The 23,807-nt window shown below is 39.6% G+C and overlaps 2 protein-coding genes, 1 long non-coding RNA gene and 2 other non-coding genes across 9 annotated transcripts in view; 4 read left to right on the top strand and 1 right to left on the bottom strand.

Moving 5' to 3' along the window:
* The first annotated feature begins 75 nt into the window (after positions 1 to 75).
* Positions 76 to 12,083, top strand: LOC139106233 (uncharacterized). Of its 3 annotated transcripts, none has more exons than XR_011546315.1 (5): positions 76 to 879; positions 1,131 to 1,317; positions 1,569 to 1,758; positions 11,421 to 11,610; positions 12,046 to 12,083. It is a non-coding gene; the product is annotated as an uncharacterized lncRNA (long non-coding RNA). The 3 variants fall into 3 exon arrangements; XR_011546314.1 differs by lacking the exon at positions 12,046 to 12,083 and having other exon boundaries at positions 76 to 515; positions 761 to 879; positions 11,421 to 11,742; XR_011546313.1 differs by lacking the exon at positions 12,046 to 12,083 and having other exon boundaries at positions 11,421 to 11,742.
* Positions 1,912 to 21,924, bottom strand: Vmat (Vesicular monoamine transporter). Of its 2 annotated transcripts, XM_070662796.1 has the most exons (13): positions 21,123 to 21,923; positions 18,002 to 18,150; positions 13,096 to 13,238; positions 9,658 to 9,864; positions 9,313 to 9,469; positions 8,995 to 9,137; positions 8,304 to 8,486; positions 8,109 to 8,210; positions 7,847 to 8,021; positions 7,728 to 7,779; positions 7,442 to 7,625; positions 7,054 to 7,187; positions 1,912 to 6,947 (listed from the first exon to the last, which is right to left on the bottom strand). In XM_070662796.1, exons 3-13 carry the CDS (start codon positions 13,208 to 13,210, stop codon positions 6,879 to 6,881), a joined length of 1,521 nt encoding a protein of 506 aa, XP_070518897.1. In that variant the 5' UTR covers positions 13,211 to 13,238; positions 18,002 to 18,150; positions 21,123 to 21,923; the 3' UTR covers positions 1,912 to 6,878. The 2 variants fall into 2 exon arrangements, with proteins under 2 accessions (XP_070518897.1, XP_070518898.1); XM_070662797.1 differs by lacking the exon at positions 18,002 to 18,150 and having other exon boundaries at positions 21,123 to 21,924.
* Trnag-gcc (transfer RNA glycine (anticodon GCC)) lies at positions 8,565 to 8,635 on the top strand. Its single transcript has one exon. It is a non-coding gene; the product is annotated as a tRNA-Gly (tRNA).
* Trnaa-cgc (transfer RNA alanine (anticodon CGC)) lies at positions 10,125 to 10,196 on the top strand. Its single transcript has one exon. It is a non-coding gene; the product is annotated as a tRNA-Ala (tRNA).
* Positions 12,104 to 23,807, top strand: part of LOC139106230 (uncharacterized) — a 75,686-nt gene continuing 63,982 nt past the window's right edge. Inside the window, exons 1-3 of one of the 2 annotated variants that reach the window (XM_070662798.1) lie at positions 12,104 to 12,236; positions 12,336 to 12,636; positions 12,815 to 12,855. In XM_070662798.1, the coding sequence (XP_070518899.1) occupies positions 12,613 to 12,636; positions 12,815 to 12,855 (65 nt within the window). In that variant the 5' untranslated portion in view covers positions 12,104 to 12,236; positions 12,336 to 12,612. Of the gene's footprint in view, positions 12,237 to 12,335; positions 12,637 to 12,720; positions 12,856 to 23,807 lie in introns of those variants that run through there. The other variant, XM_070662803.1, reaches the window with a different exon arrangement.

The following is a 23,807-nucleotide window of genomic DNA, read 5'->3' on the forward strand; positions in this document are numbered from 1 at the left end:
GGCCATTCCCATGGAAGCGTTGTCGTTCACTTGCGTTTGTTGAAGCCGGATCTACAATGGATGTAACCGCGTGGCGCCATCTTTCAGTTATATTCACAGGTTCGCACTCCGACGGCGTAAGAGAGGGATCCTCTACCCAGCAACTTCAAGCCTTCTGACAACGGATCTCCGAGACTGCGACTGCGACTTGCTGCGAGCTGCGACACGTACACTGAAAGGCAGATACGGTATGTGCTTCGGCGACGGCGGTAGCGTACGTGATCTTGGTGTGGTGTCCGTCGTCATGCACGAGGCGTAAAAAATTGTAACAGAGCGCGTTTCCCCTCTAGTCCTCCACGCCGGCGCACCACGACGCATGCGCTTCGTGTGAGACTAAACACACACCACGGTAAGGTCACATACGTAAACTATCGTCGCCGAAGCACACGTCGTACTTGATCGATCGGTTCGATCTTTGGATCAGTTTGCTGTTAGAGGGACATGACGCGGCTTACTTTATCAGAAATTATATTGAGGTAACATATGTAGGTACGATACATTAGCCACGGTCAGCGGAAAGAGCAGCTCTGCAACTGCTGCAAAAATCATGAGTGATGAGTGTGTGCACCTAATTCTGATCGACTCAGGGAGCCACACGCCAATTAAATTTATGATTTTTTCGACAGCTGCAAAGCTGCCGAGCGTAGTCATTATTTTATTAACGCATACAAGTTAATTAAATTCTCGATCAACCAGTCTCTACAACCGTCGGATGTTTTAGTTCTATTAACGTTCGTCACGAGTCACCACTGTCTCCATTTTCAAAACGGCTTAGTAGCACTTAATGGACGATGGCTCACACTGGTCGCACCGACATCGTCGAAACGGAATTTAGAGAGGGTAAGTTACGAAAGTATGAACCTGCCGCTTCAAATTTTTGTACATATGCAAATTTACGTGTGTCTACTACATTTATGTGCTATTGGTCAAACACGGATTAACTTCGATCTCGATTTAACTCGTCCTTTATTTCATTCTAATTCAAAGAATTAGAAAAAAGTAAAGGACAAGTTAAACCGAGAATGAAACTGATCCGCGTTGTTAGAAATTTCTCTGACAATAATTTCTAATTAACGATGTCTTTATTTCAGTTTCAACGAAGTTCGTCACGAGCCACCACTCTTCCACGAGTCACCACTCTTCTACGAGTCACCACTCTTCTACGAGTCACCATTCTTCTGCGAGCCATCAGTCTTCACCTTTAACATGATCTAGAAGCATCAACGACGATGAAACACAGCGGTCGCACCGATATCGTCGAAGCGGAATTTAGAGAGAGTAAGTTACGAAAGTATGAACCTACCGCTTCAAATTTTTGTACATATGCAAATTTACGTGTCTCTACTACATTTATGTGCTATTTCTCAAACACGGATTAACTTCGATCTCGATTTAACTCGTCCTTTATTTCATTCTAATTCAAGGAATTAGAAAAAAGTAAAGGACAAGTTAAACCGAGAATGAAACTGATCCGTGTTGTTAGAAATTTCTCTGACAATAATTTCTAATTGACGATGTCTTTATTTCAGTTTCAACGAAGTTCGTCAAGAGCCACCACTCTTCTACGAGCCACCACTCTTCTGCGAGCCACCAGTCTTCACTTTCAACATGATCCAGCAGCACCAGCGGACGATGAATCACACCCCGATGTCGTTGAAGAGGAATTGGAAGGAATCAGCGACGTGGGGAAACACAGAGGATGAGAGAGGATGAGAGAGGGTGAGTACTAAAATCTCATAATATGATGCAATTATATATATTGTATCATGTCATATGATACAATATATATATATTGTGATAATTAATATTCTACATTTTACATTGTCGATGAGCGAGATCGACAGTTATTAAGTTTAGAGATCATTTAGTCCATTTATTCGATATAACATATATTCTCATTTACATACACATAAACACGTTAAACACATATATATGTCAGAATAAATATTACATAGTTTACATTAAATAGTTGAAGTGCCTTACTGTTCTCTGTCGTAGACATATTTTCATCTTATAATTAATTCGTATCGATCCATCAACGATATACGCATTTCATAATCATATTTGTTTCGCAACCGTCTTAGCGTTTATATATAAATCATTACAATTTTTCAAACAACGTATTTCGTACAAGCGTCAATGATTCAAGTACAATCTCGCGGAGAAATCTGGCGATTCTCGGGGCCGGCCGTTTAATTACGTAAAAAGCATAAAAATATACAAACAAGCGGTTCCCATCCATCTCTATTAATTATTTCGCACGTTTAGTCTCCTTCTTTCGAAGAAGATTATCAGCTGCACGCTAAATATCTTTTTTTTTTACACAGAGAAAAATAAATTTTGCATTTGAATAAATTTCGGTTAAAAATATTCACATAAATATTTAGTTTGCATGGAATCAGCGTAAAAAAAAAAAAAAAATTAACAATTTATTTCTATGAAAAGAAATTAACTTCTTTTTTTTTCTTATTGTTTTATATAAGATGTATATCTTAAATGAACTTGAATGAAAGAAGGCAAATTAAGTAATTACTTTTCTTGACAGCAAATTAATATTTTTCTCTGTGCAACAATTTTAACCGCATGATATAACAACATTTAAAAGTACATAAAATACGCTTTAAGATAATTTATTAAATCTTTTCTTTTTTTTTTTTATTTTTCTTTTGTCTTGATTATTACGCAGGCATTAAAATCGGACCCATATACCAGCTTGTTAGATATCTACGATATAACGATATGACGTTAAATAGGTACCTTACAGACTGTGACTTTACGACAAACTTTACTGCTGCCGAAAAAACTATAGTATTAACGATAATATATAGACAAGCGTCGTCCAATACCTTCCTAATGAAGAGAGAAATTTATCGTTATAAGATCAAAGATTCAAAACTGGTGCAAATGTGTTTTATTAATTTCATTATTTAACCATGTATCGTCATTGATCGCCACTCGCCAACGTTGTTTGTCATTTCATTTTTAATTTTTTTTTATAACAAGACAACGATTGATCGGGCCTTTATATAGAACACGGGGAAGGTTTTGCACTTAATTTTTCTCATTGCTTATTGTCTGTTCACAATAGCAGCCGCCAACGAATAATTCGCTAATTAACGTTCGTTCTCTTTCCTTTTTTCGTTTTCTTCTAAGGGTGGGGGGGGGGAAGAGGGAGGGGAGGACAATTTTTGATTGAACGTCACATTTATAAAATTCGAACGGATTATCTTTACACGTATAATTTTTTTTTTTTTTTTTTCTCGCCAAGTAGCGGCCAATTTCGGTCAAGTTACGCCTGCTAGATAACAGCTGTTATCTGTTACAACGGTGTGCGACTGGTATCGTATATATTATGCCGCACTTATCGAAATGTCGCGTGACCAAACAAGTGCAGTACACGCGTCTCCATATGATTCGCCTCGATTAACACAGTCACATTGATTGCATCTGCAATTCGTACGATAAAACCTCGGCCGGTGATGACCGTCGAGTCGTGATACAGACTGACTAGTTACAGGAGAGACTTGCAAATAATTATAATAATTCTTAGGTACTTTTTCTCAATGTGAAATAATTTCCATGTGTTTCACTACTTCCTCGACGTACAACTCGCGCATTTATAAAAATCCATTCTTCCTTTTCTCTCTCTCTCTCTCTCTCTCTCTCTCTCTTTTTTCTTTTTCTTTTTTATCACGTGTGTTCGTATGTATCACATACGCGTACGTCGCGAGTGAGAGTAAATTTTAAATAAACTTGGAAATAGAAATTATAAAAAGTCGGCACTTTTTTTTTTTTAAAGGTATCTCAGCGGCGACATTGTTCAGTGTTAATTAGTTTCACTTATTTACATTCAAGGGAAAGCTGAAATATATTGTGCGATATATTTATGCGATATAGTACAATATAGCTTGAGATCACGTAACAACATCAAATCGTGATAATACAGGAGATATTATTCGTCACTATTATTATTATTATTAAAGCGAGAAACAATATTAATCGCGCCAAACTACACGGCGAGACGAAATATTTATACTGTAAAAATATGATAGAAATCAGAATAATTTTAATTAGAAACCAAAGATTAAAACTAGATTTAATTTGAATTTATATCCATGCGCGGCTCGAAAAATCGTCATATTTTCTTGCATATCTTTTTTTTTTGTTTTTTGTTTTTTTTTTACATTATTTCTACATTTCTTTGTTTTTCACTCATCTCCTGCAGCTCGCTGCGTCTTCCTTTTTCATACAGATTTTCAAATACATTTTTAAATATAAGTCGGCGAGGCGAGCGTTCGCAAAGAATTCGCGAATCAAATTGACTCGCGTTTCATACCGGGAGTAGGCGCGTAAATTATCACTCGCCTGTGTATTTCGGAATCCGCGGTGGAAAGCTGTAGTTTAACACCGTGATAATTATAACGCGATCGTACGTCTCGGATGTGCGTCTCTCAGGCCCCGCTTAAGTATATTTCTTTAACTACCGATTGAACATGAGACACCAACGCAGAAATATGTCATCACATTTTGTTTCATTTAATAAGAACTCTAAAGCTCCCGTTAAATATGTCTCTAGACCTTTTATATTTTATCTATGCTCCCGCAGCGTCACAAAGCGTTGCCAAGCGTGCGCTCGTAATTAGAGATGATAACGTTTCCAGTCGATAAGCGGAATTATGTATTTAATCACATACACCTATTAATTCATTTTTTTTTTTTTCCTTTTTTTTTTTTACTTTGGGCTATATCGAGAACTGTATCATTTAACTCGACAAATATCTCGGATCTAGTAGCTTAGGATCTCAACAAGTATATACTTTTTTTTATTTCATACACATCGTACACGAATAGTAATGAGACGCCGATACGTAATAAATACACGACAATTTTCTTTATTTTTTTTTTCTTTTTTATCTTTTATCTTTTCAAGCTTGAAGTTAACGTTATACCACAGAGTTTACACCACGTATAGATGAAAAGACATATATAGATACTTGCTTTTAGATGTATATGTCGTAACACATATGGATAATATTGCTACGCTACTCTCTATATTGCTTCTACGAACATGTTCTATTTTCGTGGGGGCCCGGTCGGCAGATCACGAGAATTACCGTCTGCTCAGAATCGTGGACCAAATAAATCGTCGCGACTAGAGTTTCCCGCGGCGAATCCTCATAAAGTTTATCATGCAATTCGCAAATCCCGCAAACGACTCGCATCTCGTCTCTATCCTACTTTTATCCTAGTGCATTCTCTTTCGCTCTCATTCTCACTTTCACTCTCATTTTCACTCTCAATCCTTTATTTTTCTTTTTTAATTTTTTTTTTTTTTTATATTAGTTCAGATATCAATCTTTATCCCGGCAAATCCCACGATGTTCTCCATACATTCTTTCGTGCATGCATCGATAACTGTAATCGCTTGGAAACGGAAAATTAATCTTGAAGAATTTATCGAGAAATCGGGACTTGTTTCACAAACGCGAACGACTTTCCTTTTACATTCTCGCACGCTTACGTACACACGCGCGCATTTTATTCCATCTCGTTTCAACGGCGATGAGATCAGCGAGTTTCGGTAGATCGAGTGCGCCGGGGCACTTCGCGTTAAATGCCATTTTGCTTCATCAAGGAAAGTACAAAGGTGTGTAATCTCGTAATCACCGTGTCGCAGTTACGAAGAACCCTTTAAAACACCCGACCGTCTTTGCTGCCGGTTTCCCTGCAGCCATTCAGGGAAACCAAATCGGGCGGTTCTTCTTGAAACGTAGCTGAATTTCTTAGCGCAAATTTTTTTTCACTTCGAAGAGCACACCGTAAGCACCGATATACCGATCACGCGATATCGATTAGCGTATCCTGTTCCGTTCCGTTTAAACGTACACGTGTACTATTCTACCAGCGATCGATTTTAATTCGATTTGCGTTTAATAGGGCAACGCCATAATTTTTCCATGCACTTATCTTTACAGTAGGCATAGTATATAATATGCATCCTGAATTTAAAGCCGTCACACTTAATTAAGGGTAGCTTTTGCATCGCGTACCCGCTCTTTTCTCAACATATATCGCGAAACGTTTAACATATATATCTTTCGCTATCACACGCTACGATATAACGAGATATTTTTTTTTTTAATATTTTTTTATTATTTTTTTTTTCCCCCCGATTTTCATTTTTTTTAGGCTTTAAGTCTACCGTCCGTTACGTATGCGCGTAACAACAATATCGACGATGCAGAATACACAGAAAGACAACGACTTTTTTTTTTTTTATGTCTTCGTTCCTATCACGACTACTTCTATTTTTGTAGATATTCGAGAGTGCGAGATCTCTCGACATTTCTTAGACAATTAAATAGTTTTATATTTACCAAGTGTAACACACGGTTCTTTAAGTTTATCTCGCTGGTTTCGTCTATCGTTCCGTCTCATTTTATCATTTTCTTTTTCTAAATTATTGACGGTCCACTGAGAAAATTTCTTCCCGATAACAAATAATTTTATCATGTACACATTTGCCAAGTGTTATCAAGTGCATTTCAACAATTGCGCTTATTGTCGATGTTTTATATTTCTCTTATTATTTATTAAAGTAAAAGGAATCCGAATATTGCGTTGGTAATAAAAGTGGAAAGTAAAACGCGGAAAATAAAGAACGGGACTACGTTATTGTCGTGTTAGTCGATAAAGAATTATCGTGAAACTAAAATACATTAAGAAATTAATGAAGCTATAGAGAAAGACAACTTTTATGATATATCATAAAAAAGAAACGGAAAAGAAAATAAGTACGCTCTAAGTAATATTGATAAAAAATGCTTAGATTTATTGTTTCACTGATCCTCTTCCTCATTCTGATACGTGACGTAACGCACTGATGATTTTTCGCCAATTATTAACGACTGCAACGGCACAGAATCGGAGTCAGTGAGAAATTCTTGAAAACTGACGCATTAAAAAAAAAAAAAAGAATTAAAAATAAAAATCCAACAACTAGGAAAATTTTACCTTTTTCTCTTCTTTCGTTGGCGGCGCCCTTAGGAAATACATAAGAGGTGCGTAGCCGAAATTTAGTATAGCTATGCCGAAGAGCATCCACTCGAAACCAATGGTGTTGACCAAAGTTCCACTTAAAGCTGGGCCTGAAATAATAATTAATATTTGCTTATCTCGTCGGTTATATATTTTACAATTATATTCCGGTACATTACTGACGTTATCTTTTATTGACGAGTAATATTTTTTTAATTACAACTCGAATGTATAAGTTTTAATCTGAAATTATTATACATATATATATATTTTTTTTTTATTTTTTTTTATTGAGGGAAATTGGAGGTGGGTTTCCGAGAGTGTTATCTTATGCAAATATTGCATACATGAGTTAATCACGTACCTATAGCAAAGCCGAGACAAAATGCCACGTCGCCGATGGCATAAACGCTTCCATAAACAGCAGTATGCCTTATATCAACCAGATATCCTAATTCGGGCATCATCGAACTGTCTACCATCCCGATCGCAAAACCTAATCCCGCGTTTGGTACAATCAAATGATCGATACTTTTGGCGAGCGGAATCTATAAAAGAAATTGATAGTAAATTAATAAAATTATTAATAGAATTGAATTAGCTCTAATCGCTTTATCATTGTCAGTGATTAGCGACGTAGGCATACTTACACACATCAAACAGATACCAATAACGACGAGTCCTATCAAAGAAGCTAGCCATCTGTAACAAGAGCATGTATGTCGTAATAAAATCGTGTTTGATAAGCGGATGAGATAGGTGGACTGACCTTCCCATTTTGTGCCCGAGCGGTCCGAAAAGATTCGTCCCGATCAAATAACTAATGCTCGCCGGTAAAAACGTGGCCCCTTGTTTCCAGCGACTCGCGCCCATCGTATCCATCATCCAGATAGGCAGACTCGGTTCCAGCATAGCGATACCCATATTTGCAAACGTTATCGCGCCTAAAACATTAACAGTTCTTACTCCTCTCACTTTAAAGTACAACAGAGCGTTTTATGTTTTAATATTTAATTTCATAATTGTCCTACCGGCCGCTAAAGCGATGTAGGGATCAGTGATAAGAGATTTTAACGACGGTGGCTCTGCTTCAGTGTATACTACTGACGGCTGAAGCATCAAGAGCTGCAACACTTGATATTTGTTTTTGAAATTATTGAGCGTCGTTGTTATATTAAATTTTAGTTCCTTAAAATTTTATTTTATTTAATTTATTATATACTTACGTCCGTCGCCAAGGGCTAACGCGGATAGGATTAAAAACGGGGCGGACTTTCCCACGAATTCGTACATTACTCCACCGAACGGAGGGCCGATAAGAACACCAAGGGCCAGACCGCCCAGCGCGATACCCATCGCGTTACCGCGTTCTTTGTCATCTTGGTATCTTTCCGCCAGCATACCCATACCTGCCGGGGAAATTATACATGACGTGATAACGTAATCGCGTGCTACGTCATTAGAGAAAGGGTTCCTACCTCTCAACAGCATCGGTGGTTCAGTGGTAGAATGCTCGCCTGCCACGCGGGCGGCCCGGGTTCGATTCCCGGCCGATGCAATCTTTTTGTACTTTACTTAGCAAATTATCGTGTAATTAAAAATCGTGCGATACCGAAGCATATTTTTTTCTGTTTAAATTTTGATAAAGCAGGATTTAATCTAATTTAAAATAAAAATTTTGGTAGGAAACAAAAACGAGGAGATCGTTAGAAATTTTTTTTTCTAATGGTTGGAAATGAAAACTTTTCATCGGGTTGTTCAGATGGTGGACGAACATTCTGCTACTAAACTATCTCTATGCTTGAGGAGAAAGATAGATTTAATGAACGTATAAGCATGCCGTATTATTATCTTTATTTTTAATATTTTTAATTGCGAATATTAAATTAATTGCGGGCTAAAAAGACAGATTATTACCAGAAACACTAGAGCAGGATGAACCGATGCCTTGGAGGGCTCGAGCTAAGAAAAGTATGCCGTAACTTCGTCCGAAAGCAAAGATTAGTGTAGATAGAAACATGATAATGAATCCAGTGAACATAGGTATGCTATATCCAATCCTAAAAATAAACGATGGATTAAAACTTTGAACGCTAAATGCTATTACATTTTAGTATATATTATTTTTATTACTTTGAACTTCACTGTTTTATTTTTAATTAATTAATAAATTAAATTAATGAATTAAGAAAACCGACATTTGTAGAGAAATTTTTGGGAAAATACGAATCTCACTTATGAGTTAACGGTCCAACTATTGGATTAGCCAACAATTGAACAAAAGCTTTGGAAGCAAACATCATTCCTACTGCTACGGTCTCTTCCAGTAATTCCCGATGTCTCTGTTCCTTTTCCCTTGCTTCCGGCGATGTATAGTTGGTTGTAGCAATTTCTAAAATATAATTTCCCCCAATGTAACGTCTCTAAATTTTTCGACGCGAGCTTATAATTATTTTAAAGCGAACCGTTCACAAGAATAGTATCTGTTAACGACATTTGCGACAGAATAACGTCATTAGCGCAGTTATTATTTTGTTGATTCGTTTGCAATAAGAGGCGATGCGACAAAGCGCAATTTACCCGATAGATTCGTAGGAGGAGTCGTGACGTGTAAAAATTCCAACGGAGACCCGACCGATATGTTTGGAGCACAAGTACATTTTGCGGTTGTTGTTGAGGAAGTAGTGCTGACGACCATAGTTTGATGAGATGCGCTTCCCTCTAGATGCTCGCTTAATGTTGCGTTAGGATGTTTGATGTCATAGAGAAATTCCGGTATTATTGGAACTGTAAATATTCTCTTTCTCATATACATATGAAAGATAATTATTTTTAAATATTTTTAAATATAACTCGTGCGAGGCAAACAGAACGTCGAAAGATCCGACAAGCTCGGAAATCCTGCATGCTAGTATATTAATTAAAATTAATTAATAAATATGTTGTTAAATTGTATATATATTTTTTTTTATCTTGGGCAATATATTTATGAGTACACGCGAAGCAGATCACATTCTAGAGCTCATCGAAGAATTACATTATTAATCGGGGGTGTAACTCAGTGGTAGAGTGTCTGCTTCGCATGCTGAAAGTCCTGGGTTCAAATCCCAGCACCTCCAAGCGTGTTTCTTTTTTGGCCATTCTCATCCCGAACGATCTCTCTGAATGTATTGTCAGATTTTATATTTAAATAATTTTAGAATTACGAAAAAATAATTTGCAATCCCAGTAGCAAAGATATTTTTTTTATTAAACGTTAAAATTTGTTAAAATAGATTAGATGTAATGGGAAAAATTTATTTCATTCATTACTATATTATATATATGTGTGGACACCAAATTAATGAGGTGTTATTTTTCACAACGATTGAAAGTGGATTCTGCGATTTGTTCGACACGCGTGACGTCCTGTATTCGTGTGAAACGATCGCGCTGCATAAATGCATGGACTACTTAACCGGATTGGCGATACACAAAAGTCCATACGTTCTTTCGACATTCCGGTCCAGTGCGATAAGCGTTTTTTTGAATTAAACATAAGTCCGCCCTTGTTCCTTTTGCGTTAAAGAAAACCGATCTACATATAATAATTTTCAACGTTAAACCACAGGCATATACATATGCGCGCGTGTCCTACGGCACTTCAAACTAAAGCGAAGAGGACTCAAGAGTAGTTTTCTCGTTTTAAAAGTAAGTGATATATCCCCCGTTAAATATATTCGCGTCTCTGATTAATCTAACAAATTTGAGTGCGTTTGGGAAATATGCTATTCGTGCATTAAGCATCACTTTCTTTTTGTCATGTGCGGCGTTAGAATTTAGAATAATTCTTTCGCGTATATTAAAAAACAAATAAATCGCTTTGCTGCGGGGAGCGCGGGGGACGGCGGCTAGCGTACGTAGCGTACGTGATTTCTGTCTCTCTCTACTCATCCCCTCCCTTGGCCGCCGCGGACGGGAAGTAGGAGTGGGGCGCATTCCTCTTGAGACCTCGGTAACCGAACGTCGTGTTGCGTATGTGCTGCGATACCGCGTGTGAAATTACGACGCATACCACACTGAGGTCGCTCACGCTAGCCGCCGTCGCCGTCTAGACGAAAGAATTACTCAGAGTTTTAACACCGCACACGGACAAGGAGAAGGTAATGCTGTAATTGTACGAATTGCGTGTACTCGAACGTAATCTAGTTTGTTCGGAGATCGATCGAAGGGGGCCTGAATCAATTGTTCGTAGATTAATCTAATCAGAGACGCGAATATATTCATTGGGGGGATACGCATCATTTACTTTTGTAACGAGAAGACTACTTTCAAGTCTTATTCACTTTAATTTTATATTACAGGAAAAAGGTACTAGTGGCGCAGCGTAGCGGCGGCGGAGGGAGACAGGTGGGGGAAGTCAGATGCGAGCGGAGGTGTGGTACGCCTGGCACGCCGTGTTCACGTGAAACCTTGGAGCGCTCGGTCATCGGTCGGTTGCGCGCGGACAGGAATATTCTATACGGAACGGAGAAATACTTGCATCGTTTAAAGGTACGTCTTTCGTATGTATTACACTCTGTGCGTGATATTCGCGTGTTGTCCTTGATGCTCTCGGTCACCGGTCGGTCGCTCGCGGTCGGGAATGTTGTGTACGGAACGGAAAAATACTTGCGTCGTTCGAGGGTACGTCTTGCGTATGTATTACACTCGGTGTGCGGTAATCGCGTGTTGTCCTTGAAGCTCTCGGTCTCCGGTCGGTCGCTCGCGGTCGGGAATGTTGTGTACGGAACGGAAAAATACTTGCATCATTAAAGGGTACGTCCTGCGTATGTTATATCTGCTATCCGATACTCGGCACGGAAGTTATGATTTTATTTGCATGGTAGAACGCATCGTAGGTACGATCTCGTCGCGGTAGTCGGGCTCAGTATTCTGAGAATATTAATTAATCACGGTACTAATTACTGCACACGTGTTCTGTTTCAGATAAAGTTCCGGAGGAGAAACTAAAGTCGTCGGCTCGTTGATTTCCTCGCGAGTCCCGTACAAGGTCGCGCTGTTTCGATTTATCCCGGATGCTGAGGATGTGGTACGTGCCAACGGAGGATCCGGTCCATCATCCTGAGAGGAGGAGCAGGCCTCGGATAGGCATCGGGCTCCGTCGGAGCAACCCAAGGGTACGTATAATTTTCTAAAATACGTATTCTCTTAGCTTGGTAATTTTCACGCTAAGTAAATTAATTTTTAATTTTAATTTTAATTTTTATTTGTTGCAGATATGAACTGAAAGTGCCGTATTGTCGCCGGTATTACAAAATATACGAACTGCCGGCAGTTCGTCGGCCGTTTGCGGAAATGTCGAATCAGTAAACGGGCGGTAAAATATGCTATTAGATTTTTTAAGACGGGAATCTCGTACAGTAACGCGCGAGATAGGGTTTAATAATTAGCTTTCGCGATAAATTCACGGTCGCGAGTGTCGCGGGTTACCAGTTCGCGGAAGGATGACTCGTCACGTCCCAGCTGAGAGGATGACGAGGTCTTGGAGGCATCATGCATCGGCGGAGCAACCCCAGGGTAAAAATCAATTTTCTTTCACACAAAATTAATAACTGCCTCGTTTTGTAGACAGAAAATTTTATTTTTAATTACTCATTTAATAAACTCACTAGAGGCGCGTATAAATTTTTTTTTTCAACAATAAAAATTACTTGGAAGTCTCTATAATTAAATTTGTTCTTTCTTTTTGTTACAGATTATAGCAGAATTAAAAACTCCGCTGCTGCGCATCGGTCGGTGAGTCAAAAACAAAAATCATTTCACCCGATTTGACGGGTATATTTTTTGTAATTTATTGTAATAATAAAAATAAAAATTGAGAATGGAGAGGGGCGAGTTATCTCGCATATATATGACAAACGTGAAGCCCTTCGTAATATACACATTCGTAATATACACATTCGTAATATACACATTCGTAATATACACATTCGTAATATACACATTCGTAATATACACTTGTAAAATGTTACTCACCTACGGTCGTCAGCAGCATGTTATCCAGTAGTAATGCGATGGCCACGATAACGAGAACGAGCCTCCGAGATTGTCGGCATCGTTGCAACCAACCGCTCCAGTCCGCACCTCCCATTCTCAAATTTTATCCTTCTCCTAATGTTCTGTAACATCAAACAAATAATAAGAGATTTTGATAGCGACACAAATACAATTTTATTTCAATTTGTATTTGGCATGGCGCTACTTCTATCACGGTTTTTTTTTTTTTTCGTGAATTAGGGTGGGCAAATAGAAATTACGCGAATTCAATGAATCCCGAACGGAACGGCCTTTCACGAAGGTGAACAATCGAATTCTGTGAGAATTGCGTCGACACTTTATCGCGTTCACCTTCGAAGACTTTTTCTATCAGCTTTCTGTTAACCGATTACAATTTTCTCGTGTTTCCGTGTAGCTTTGAATAGATAGAGAACGTATATATTTTATTAGACATTTGCGGACACTAAAGTAAACTAAATACTAAATCAAATATTCTTTTTTAAAATATAGAATAAAATAAAATAAAAATGATTTAGCGGCAGATACGCTAAAAAGAAATTTTATCCACATTTATTCATTCACAAATAAAGTTTAAACTTTATTTCATTTTTAATTTCTTAAATCATTTACATTCTTTTTTAAATAAATAATATAAATTAAGATAGGTCTCTATAGTTATCGATACTAGAGTTTTTTCTTTTAAATAATATTATTCAAGTCATAAGCAATATTCGGCAAAATTGTGCAAGTAGTTTTCTATTGGAAGAAATCTTGAGTGGGACGAAATGGTCTGAATGCCGGAAAAGGCACATCTGCCTTAACAGAAGATAAAATCGTCTTCGCTGAAAACTGTCAATTGCGAAAAGTGGTCAAAATTTACAATTTACTCCCTCGCAATTTCCTTTCGGTTTGTGTGAGTCGTATCTTGGTCATCTTTGAAGTCAGGTTTGAAACGCGTCTCTAATAAATTTTCTCTCGTCTTTGTAGAAAGAAATTTTACGCACACAATTATATCTGCGTTTACCTTTTTTTTCTTTTTGGTATCATCCATTTTTTATTTTTGCACTAAATAAATATAATAATAAATTTTTATCCCAAAGATAAATAAATGTTTAACATAGAAAAAAAAAATAAAATAAGCCATACGTTTAAATTTAATATTTTTAGAAGATTACTTTCCGTTTAAAAGAAGCTTCAAGTCCTCAATAAAGCGCTAAAGCTAATGATGTTCTAAAGTAGATTTTATAAAAGGTTTATAAAGAAATTTTACAGAAAAAAAAAAAAAAGAAAAAAAGGGAAAAAGTTAGAACAGTATAAAATATATTTTTATTCACTTTTTGAATAAATAAAATGTTATTTAAATACTGCAGAAACGTACAAGTATTTTTTTAATACATTTTTATTTAAATCGTACGAGAAAAATAAGTTAGTTTCGAGCATAAATTTTTTTTTTCTTCTTTCGATAACACGTGACATTTGCACGATTGTGTCAAGTATAATAGTTTTAATTATCGAAGTTTTCTAGAAAGCTTCCGCTTTCCCTCGTTGGCAAGGGCTATCGACTCAACATTCGTTTAACGCAATACAATTAACCGCATTAATTACAGGCTTTTAATAGTACCTGCCCGCTCGGTTCCACATTCCGGGTGCGCGCGCTCGCGTCCCGCTTCTCTTTTATTCGTAATAACTCGGTTACCCCACGCTTTTAGTCCATCTAATTTTCACGCTCGCCCTCTGAAAAGGCAGGCATCAAAGGCTATTGCGACTTTCAGCGCGCCGTCTCGCGCGCGTTCACCCGCACGCTACTTTACCCTATTTTTATTAAGAAGCATCGTCGCGTAGAAATTTTCACCGTAAAGAGAATCAAAACGTAATTCTGATTTCATTATCTCTCTATCGGGCCGGCTGGTCTCTTACTTCTGATTCAACTCGAGCGTAAAGTGTAATTTGAACAAGGAGAGAACTCTTTTGACCGTCATCTCTAGCCTTACCGAGCGGCGATCCACTTTTTCTCGTTCAGGGTGGGAAAAGAAAAAATAAAAAAAATAAAATAAAATAAGAAAGATTATCGAGTAATAAGGCCAATGAGCATGCTTCGGCATGTCCGATTTTTATAGAAACCGCGTGCGGGTGGTGTCGCGAGATAAGAAGGACTTGCGCGAGGGTCGAAAAGGCAGAAGGAGCCACGGGGAATCGGGAACATACTCAAAGGGCGGGTTATACATCTCCGCGACTGACGAAGTCGAAGATTGATAGCGCGAGGAGGGTGGAGGGCTAAGGGGGCGCGCGGGGGGAGGGGGGGGCGGTGTGTAGGAGGATAGGCGGATGGAGAATTGGTACGAAGGGAAAAGGAACGCGAGAGCCGGGGAAGCAATCAGCATTTTCCTGAAAGCCAACTCCCCGGGGTCCGTGCGCATTATTCTCGGGAAAGACCGTTTCCCACTCGTGCCACTTATAAGCTCCGCTACCTTCCGCCATGACTGACTCCCGTCTGAATCCCCTTCCGTTTACTTCCCACCCCCTCCCCCTCCCCCCCCTCGCTTCCCCATCCGCGCTCTTATCTTCTTGGTAATTACGACAAAGAATGACCGCAAGACGCGCTTCTGTTTGTACTGGCTTTCGTAGGGGCGATGGGTTGTTGAACGTACCGCGTCTCTATACGCGCCGTTCCTATCGGGAGCATTCTCTCTCTCTCTCCGATCGATCTAACTTCGTACGTCTTTCATTTCTACCGGGATCTTTTTTCATTCTTCTTCGCGACTGCCCGCCGATTTGTCGCCCGTTTTGTTCCCGCCACACCCGAGGTAGCGCGATGGATGTGCCTGCCCTTTTAAAACGCGACGGGTATATGAAAAGCTTCCTTTTTAATCCCTTTCACCGATCGCAAACTGTTGGCGTCCCCTCTCGGCAGAAATTTGTTAGCGATCGAGGGACAACTTCCTTTACCCAGCACTCAGTTTACGAAGAAAAGCAATTTTATGCTGCACCTGACGTGAAAACATAACGCTTTATTTCTTAAGGCGGGTTATTCCAACTTTCTAAGTTCCTCCGTCACGCGTTTACTTTCGTCCTTTTTATTTTTTTTATTTTTTTTCCCGTCAACTGGATCTTAAGGTACAAGGTGATCGCTAGGTGTTACTTAATTACGCGTAATTGCGAGTATGAGGACGCGAGCTTCGAACGAGGCACTCGGATAAAGCTCGCGATATAGACGCCGGGGATTCTGGAGAGACGGGTGACAGGCTCGCGCGAGTTGTTGAAAGGGTGTGATTGGGGTGGTCGTTTTGCGATTGACAGCGACTCTCGGCACCGGTGCTTGATGAAGTGGTCGCGGGTATCCGCCGACTCATCGACCCTCGTTATGTCGACTCGCGCGCGGATCGCCGGCGCGCTGGGGCGCGAATATTGTGGGCGACACGGGAGATTATCGTTCGCCGCGCAGCGCAAGATATCACAGCTGACCAAAGTTTCCGTCGTTTCGGTTAATAGAAAAGTCGTGTCCGCCGTCAGGGCGCGAGGGATTTATTGTAAAACGTGACCACTCTGCGCGGCCAGCCGTTTCCGCGTGCGAATCGCACGCACGCGCGATCGCTAGAATTTTTCACGTACACGGGGAAAAAAAAAAATTTCACGTTAAGAATTGCTGTAACGCGACTGGCGGGGCCCGTCGAGGAGTTATTAGTTTAATTACGAGGGAAACAGAAAATCCCGTCCTTTCGGGATAACGCGCTCCGAAAAGTAGTCGGTCAGATTTTCTTAATGATTATTATTACTATTATTATATCTCGCTCCAATTGCAAATGTTGAAATTGATTTTTGCGGGTACAATAGCAGAGTTAAGAGAATAATAGAAGGGAAGCGGTCCTTTAAGGTTCTCTTTACTGTTCCGAAGTTGCGTTCTACGTAGGGTTAGTCCCTTACTTTAAGAACCAATTAGTTCTGGTTGCTACGTCTCGCTGTACCGGATGTGCCGCTCTTGCCTCCCAACTGCGCTATTCGCAGACATTTTTATCAACGCGAAATTAATCTCTCTCGAAGTATCTTTCAACGTTAATTTTGATTGGATTTTACTTAATTTTATTTAATTAATTAATTGCGTCCGAAGCAATTGATAAATATCAATCGATAAGACTTGCGACGAAGAGACGCGAATAGATAAGAATAGGTTAAAGGGCAATCTGTTGCTTTGGGTCTCAACAAGTAGGTCAACGACCGAACTGTTGAATGGAGATTTTGGCGTCTTTAACATTGCACGTCTTTACGTGTGAAACTTTGAAACTTTTGTATTCAGTTGTATTTTTTTTTTTTCTTAAATTTCCATTAAAAAAAAAAAATCTTTGATATCTAAAATTGGGCGGGTTTATATCTAACAAATACTTAGCCGTCGGATACTCGCACTGAGAAGTCTTTAGGCCTACCACACACACATTAACGCGCAAATGTTAGCGATCCCGTTGACGCGCTCTCTGCTTCCGCCTTATCGACGTTTCATCGTAATTCGTAACAATTACGCCGAAGACGGTGGATGTTTCGGTCTCCTTCCTTTGTCGCGCGAATATTGCCTGATAAGCGAGTTAGGTCTCGTCCCGGAATTACGTTATCTTCGTGTAAAATCACTATGTTGCGAGGTTCTTCCGTCGGTCCGTCGATCGTCGCACTACGTAGGTAAATCTCCCCGATACCCCGAATATATCTCGACGAACTTCCATGCACGGAAAGTTAACCCGAGTGCGCCAAAGCGAGTTTGGCCTTTGCCGAACGCGACGGAGGTTTTTTTCCGTGGCAACAATCGAGATCTTTTTTTTTTTTTCTTTTGTCACTCGCGCATTAATAAGGTGTGCATCGCTCTCGTTAATACCAATATCTCAGATCATGATCTACTTACATCGTCATTATCGCGGTGAACTGAATTTTTTTCCGACACATTAGGCAGAGTACGTCGCATGTTACGCACAATTTAACAATGATACTCCACGCACATCTCGGCAGCTGTCTCGCGGCGGATTGTCCGCCAGATTGTAACAACGGCACCACCTGTTAATTAAAGACGAGATGTGAAGACGTCTTCATTAGATCAGAGGTTTAGTAAAAGGACTAATCTTTTATATAAGATGTTCTAAAAAAAAAAAAAATAGTTACATATACTTTTCTCGGATAAATCATAAAGAAAGAAAAAAAAAAATTAACGATTAATTTAAAAGCAAATAAAAATTATTTTCAAATTTATTATTAACAAGCAACATAATTTTTTTGAGAATTAAAAATCGAAGGGTCGTAAGTCGTGTGCGAATAAGGTGCATCTGTACACGCTCGTTTGCGACAATGCTGTCTAAGAATCTGTAATTTCCGTACCGTTTCGTAGATAAATTTCAATTTAGCTCACGCCTGGCTTCTCGCAAAATTAGAAGCGACTCGAGCCCAGGCAATGTGTTACGTTTCTTCCGTAGCGTATTGAAATGCGATGAAGGGATCGGATGTAAATCAAACTCGGATAGCCGTGAAACGAGACTTCAGACGAGACGAGGTCAGAGACGGAGATGTAGAAATAAAATTACGTCTTCGATCGTGCGTAAATAAATTTACCGTCATTCTATAGGTTCTTTCTTGATACGTTTCGCCGGTTAAACAAATCATGATATATATATATATATATTCTGCATTGCACTTTGGCCAATTTAAAATAAATAATTTAATTAAACGGGTATCTGTCACTTTTCATCCAATTTAATTTCATAATTAAAAAAAATTTTATTCTAAAATAAAGGTTTCTTGCAGTTTTTGAGTTTGTTGTTTCAATATTTTAATTTACCTCGAAAGTCTGACCAAAATTAATTACTAAAATTATTAACTTAGCGAATTTAAAAAAGAGACCTCCCAAAAAAAAATATATATATGTGTACATAAATCAATTTTGATTTTTCGTATATATAATTAAAACTTTTATCGAGATTTACGAGAAAGAGAAGTAATTATAAGGAAAAAAAAAAAAATGAAGCAATTAAAAACCGGAAAAAGATTTTACAGAGTCCCTCGGTTGCCGGTCTTGTCGATCCGGTAATCGCATTAGAGACGGTAATTACGACACCGCTCGCAGTAACGTGAAACCCGTAGGTCGAGTAAAGTACTGGACAGGGTTATGCAGATTGCTTTATAACCTTGTTACCGATCACTCTATTAACCTTACGAGGTTGAAGTTCCAACCCTCTCGCTACCCTTGTCCTTGTGTCAGAAGCCGGACGACAACGAGAAACGAAGGGATGATAGTATCGTCTTCTCGTCTCGCGTTTACGATCTTGAGTCATCGAGGCTGCCCGAATCTCTTTAGTTTTTCCAGAAATTTTTTAATTAAAAAAAAAAATAAAATAAAATAGCGCGCAAGGCTCTAGCGAATTATTTTTTTTATTTTTCCAAGTTGCGCAAAATTTAACATTCCACGTTGCGATATTCAGCTTCGAGATAAGATGCGTCGCGCGGAGAAAGATATTGTAATTTTGAAGTGACGTCGTCGAAAGGAGCGGCCTTTAGCGCGCGGGTCTCCTGAAACGCGCGCGAGAATCTATGTCTTCTGTAATTCATCTTTCGCGTCAACTCTCTCGATCTGACCGCTTTGACGCGAACTTGCCGGGGAAGATCCAGAGGTGCCAGGGGCTTTTGCGGGTGACACGTGGAAATGAGGGCGTTTGTTCTATAGCCGCGGATCACGATCGGGAAATCCGGTGTTACGCGAGAACCAAGGGACAGCCAGAAGCGTCCCGGTCATTTCGATGACGTGTCAACCCCGTGGGCTAAAGATTCCGTAAACGTATCTGGCAGGCGAATAATACCGCGGTACACGCTCGAAACGTTGATGTAGTGGTCGTAGATGACTCAACAATGTGATACTGACATCTGCCTCGTCGAGTTTTACGTACGAAGGTACAATTTAGCTCTCATTTCCATATATCACTTTAAATTGGAAATTTTGGCAATTAGCAAATTCCCATTTAATTAACCGTAATGTAAATTTTTGTATCGATTTTTGTACCGTTTAACGTCGCGACGCGGAGGAAATTTTTTTTTGTTTTTTTTTATTTTTTAGACAACGCCTTACTTTAAAACAATGTAATTTTGGGAAAAATTAAATTTCGCCCTTTTTCTTTTTTATTTTGCAAAATAAAGAATGGAGACCGTACGCGACGATAAATTAATATATTATTAGCACCGTGCGAGAGGCAGCTTATTATCGAGGAGTAATATCGTCGCGCGTCAGATAGGCGATCTATTAATTATAATTAATATTTCGTATTAATTAACGCAATTTGGTTAAATGCAGTGCTTACTAAACGCACTACTTAAGCGCGTGATACCGCAATATAAATTTTTAATTAAATTTTTCGTAGCGCGATAATTCGTTTATATTAATCGCTCCAATTATATCTCATCTTTGAAATGTTTCAAATAATTAGACAATATTACGTAACAAATAAGATAATACGAACACAATTTTGTCCCCGAGAAATCTTCTCGTTTTTCAACTATTTTCCGCGTCACGCCACAAAAGATAGTTTAAAACCATTATACAATTTCTCTTCTCGGTTACTTCGAAAAAAAAAAAAAAAATGTTTTTCTTTATCCCTCTTATATCCCCAAAGGTTACGAACGTGGCTGTAATTCTTTCGCGCTTGCTAGCGTGTTACATTGAAAGTGATAAAGCGCCGACAACCGTACGAATCGAGCGCAGGAATATCGCGTCCAATAAATCGCGACGCGTACTAAAAGTAAATAGCTATCGTATTTCTTGCGATTAAGTATAAGCGACGGCGTGGATAAAAGAGTAAGCGGATAAGACCCGACAGATAAGCGAAATTGCGTGTATATTATTATATCGCGTCTACCCCGGTCGGCGTGCGGATTAACGGGTGTTCGATCGACGTGGATTTCGCGAGAACACCGAGAGGAAATCTATGCCGGCTACGTCGAAATAAATTATATCAATTGCGCGTCGTTTGCGCGGGGCGGGTACTCACTGAGATCGGTCGGTTCGGCCGCAGCGAGCGTTCTTCCGGTCCTGTATCGCCGCTATCGTTGCTAGTCGTCGAGGCCGCGGCCCGGTTGGCGAGGAGTGTCGCAGCACCCCGACAAATTCTGCGCGGACGTCTGAGAGCGATAAGGGCGATAAGGGCGCATCTCACCTCGCTCGTGCCGGCTCGGAGCCGTCGCTCTCTCTGCCCACCACCGTCTGCGTCTCCCGTGCTTCTTCGACGTCCTCTTCTTGATCCGCGAAAAGATCCAGAAGCCCCCAGCCGCCGATAGGGCGCATGGCTACTGGGTGTCCCGCTTTTCACCCCTTCGCAACTCGCGTGCCTCCCCTTCTGCTCTCCGTCTCTTTCCGTGCGCTTCTGCCTCCATCCGTGCCTTTCGACCGCGCGGTCTCTCTCTTCGATGCGCACACATGCGCATATAACGCATCCACTGCGCGCAATAATTTTCTTACTTTTCGTCTCGTTTCTTCCCCTTTCGAAAGCGATAACTGAATTTATTTCCGCGTTTCTATCGGCCGCTTCTCTTTTCGTTTCTTCGTTGCTCTGCGAGGCTCTCTTTCGCCCGTGGCCTACTTTGATATATATCCGATCATTCGTCTCCCTCCATCGAAGCGATTGTCAACGCCCTCCCATATTGTCTCTGTATCATCCACTCCCCCGCGATTCATCCCTTCTCAAATCTGTCAGTCTTCAACAGAATCTGCGCTATCAACGGCTATTCATTTTTCTCTCTCACTCCGCGTCGATGTAGCCTACCATTTGCAATCGGAATAACATATAATTTTATACAAAGGCTAAAATAATTCGCTCACGTAAATTTAATCTTATCGAAGGAACAACAAAGTATTTAATTAAAATTCCATAAAAAAAGAAGAAGAAAAAAAAATAGCTTCACGTTTAACGTAATTAATTATATCCCTTCTCGCAAATTTTAACACCGTTAAGTACAGAAAATCTATTCGAAGTAAATCTCTTTTGGAATTCTAAAAAAATTAAAAAAAAAAATACAAAATAAGTAGCGAATTATTTTATAAATTTTTTCTTAAATTCGGGACAATGAACGTCAAGACTCCCCCGACTTTTGTCGCTTAGGAATGGCGCGATTTGCGCGGAATTTACTTCGGGGTAACAAAGGAATGCAAAGACCGCGAAGAATTCCCTATATAAGTCGTCAACGCCCATTCGAGCTCTTTATTAAAACGGCTCTTATCGCATTCCGGAAACAAAGATAGCGCGCGCTGATATGTATGCTCGTTGCGTCGCTGACCATTTCGGACATTCACGAGTAAAGAGCCAGGTCTCTCGACGCAGACTAATCGGGACGAGACCGCTCGCACCGAATACTGCGCTCGTTAAGATCGGCAAATGAGCCCAGCCGGTCCCTTTCGCGCGAAGAAGTCCTCCGGAAAGTCGTTTCTCGTTGCTAGTTTGCCACCTGTGGAGTCGAACGCGAAAGCAATATAGAAATTCCTGGCAGGAAGCGAGTTCACTTGTTGATTTTAGGAAACTCTTGGAGAAAACACACGAGGTGCAACTTGTTGCTAAAGGAATCGCGACTAATTGATACTTGGCCGGTGCGGGTTTTTTGCGTAGGGACGAATGGGAAGATTTACGTCGGCGCGGTAAAAGAATTTAGCGCGGATATAAGGACATTGAAACAACGAGAGCGTCTAGGTGGACGGAATTAATGTCGCCCCGAGGCCGGTTTTGTCAACGATCTTCCGTAACCTCGATTAATTTTGTTAATTAAAACGCAGATTAGAAGCAGATAATTTAATCACTCGTCGTTAGTTACGATTGCTTTATAAAATGTGTTAAATTTTGCATGTTCCATGTAATATATTTTTTTTCTCAAACGTATGTACATGGACTTTGTGACGTAGTAATTACATGTGCATTTATTATGGTACACTGTACGATTTGTAACGCCGAAAAGGACCGACATTAGCAAGTGAAAATAAATTCGCAGCCCCCTAGGAGTTTGTTTCGCTTTGGGGTTTATCAACTTGACGATCTTGATAATCAACTTGATTTGTACATTATTTTACTGAAACTTCATTACGATCCAATTTCATAAAGTAAGCGACGACAAGGAGTAAACAGCGAATGTTCCTTACGTTCTTTTTATATGTCGAAATAAAATAATCATGCCTCAGTCGACATTTCTTCGTCATCCTGAATAAATCTTCTGACTGAATCGTATAATCAGCTATCATTCAGAGACACCTATAACAGAATAAAAAAAAATGCGACATTAGTTCGGCTATTGTATTATAAATTGACATAATTTTATAAAACATTGAGCGCAAAATTACTTGAGCACATACTACGGAAGAGATAAAAAAAAGAAATTGAAGAGATTTAATTGCCTACATGCAGATCTGTCGAGTCTTCGCGAATGTAAAGTTCTATTTTCCATTTTATTAAATGCCATCTGATAGGATTTTAATTAATTTTAATTAAGTACGCGTCAAATTATCGATAATCTTCGCGCCGATAAGCGCCGAATGCACGAGCGTCATCGAGCACAATAGGTGCCAAATAATCCATTGTACGGAAATGGGGAGAGGAGACGCTGCGAAAGTCTGGCCTTTCCCTTCGCTGTATAGGGAGCAGGACTGAGAAAACGCGTAATTGAATGATGCGCAACTCGGGCGCTCGATGAATAGA

This window comes from Cardiocondyla obscurior, linkage group LG10, assembly GCF_019399895.1.
Source record: "Cardiocondyla obscurior isolate alpha-2009 linkage group LG10, Cobs3.1, whole genome shotgun sequence".
Lineage (NCBI taxonomy): Eukaryota > Metazoa > Arthropoda > Insecta > Hymenoptera > Formicidae > Cardiocondyla > Cardiocondyla obscurior.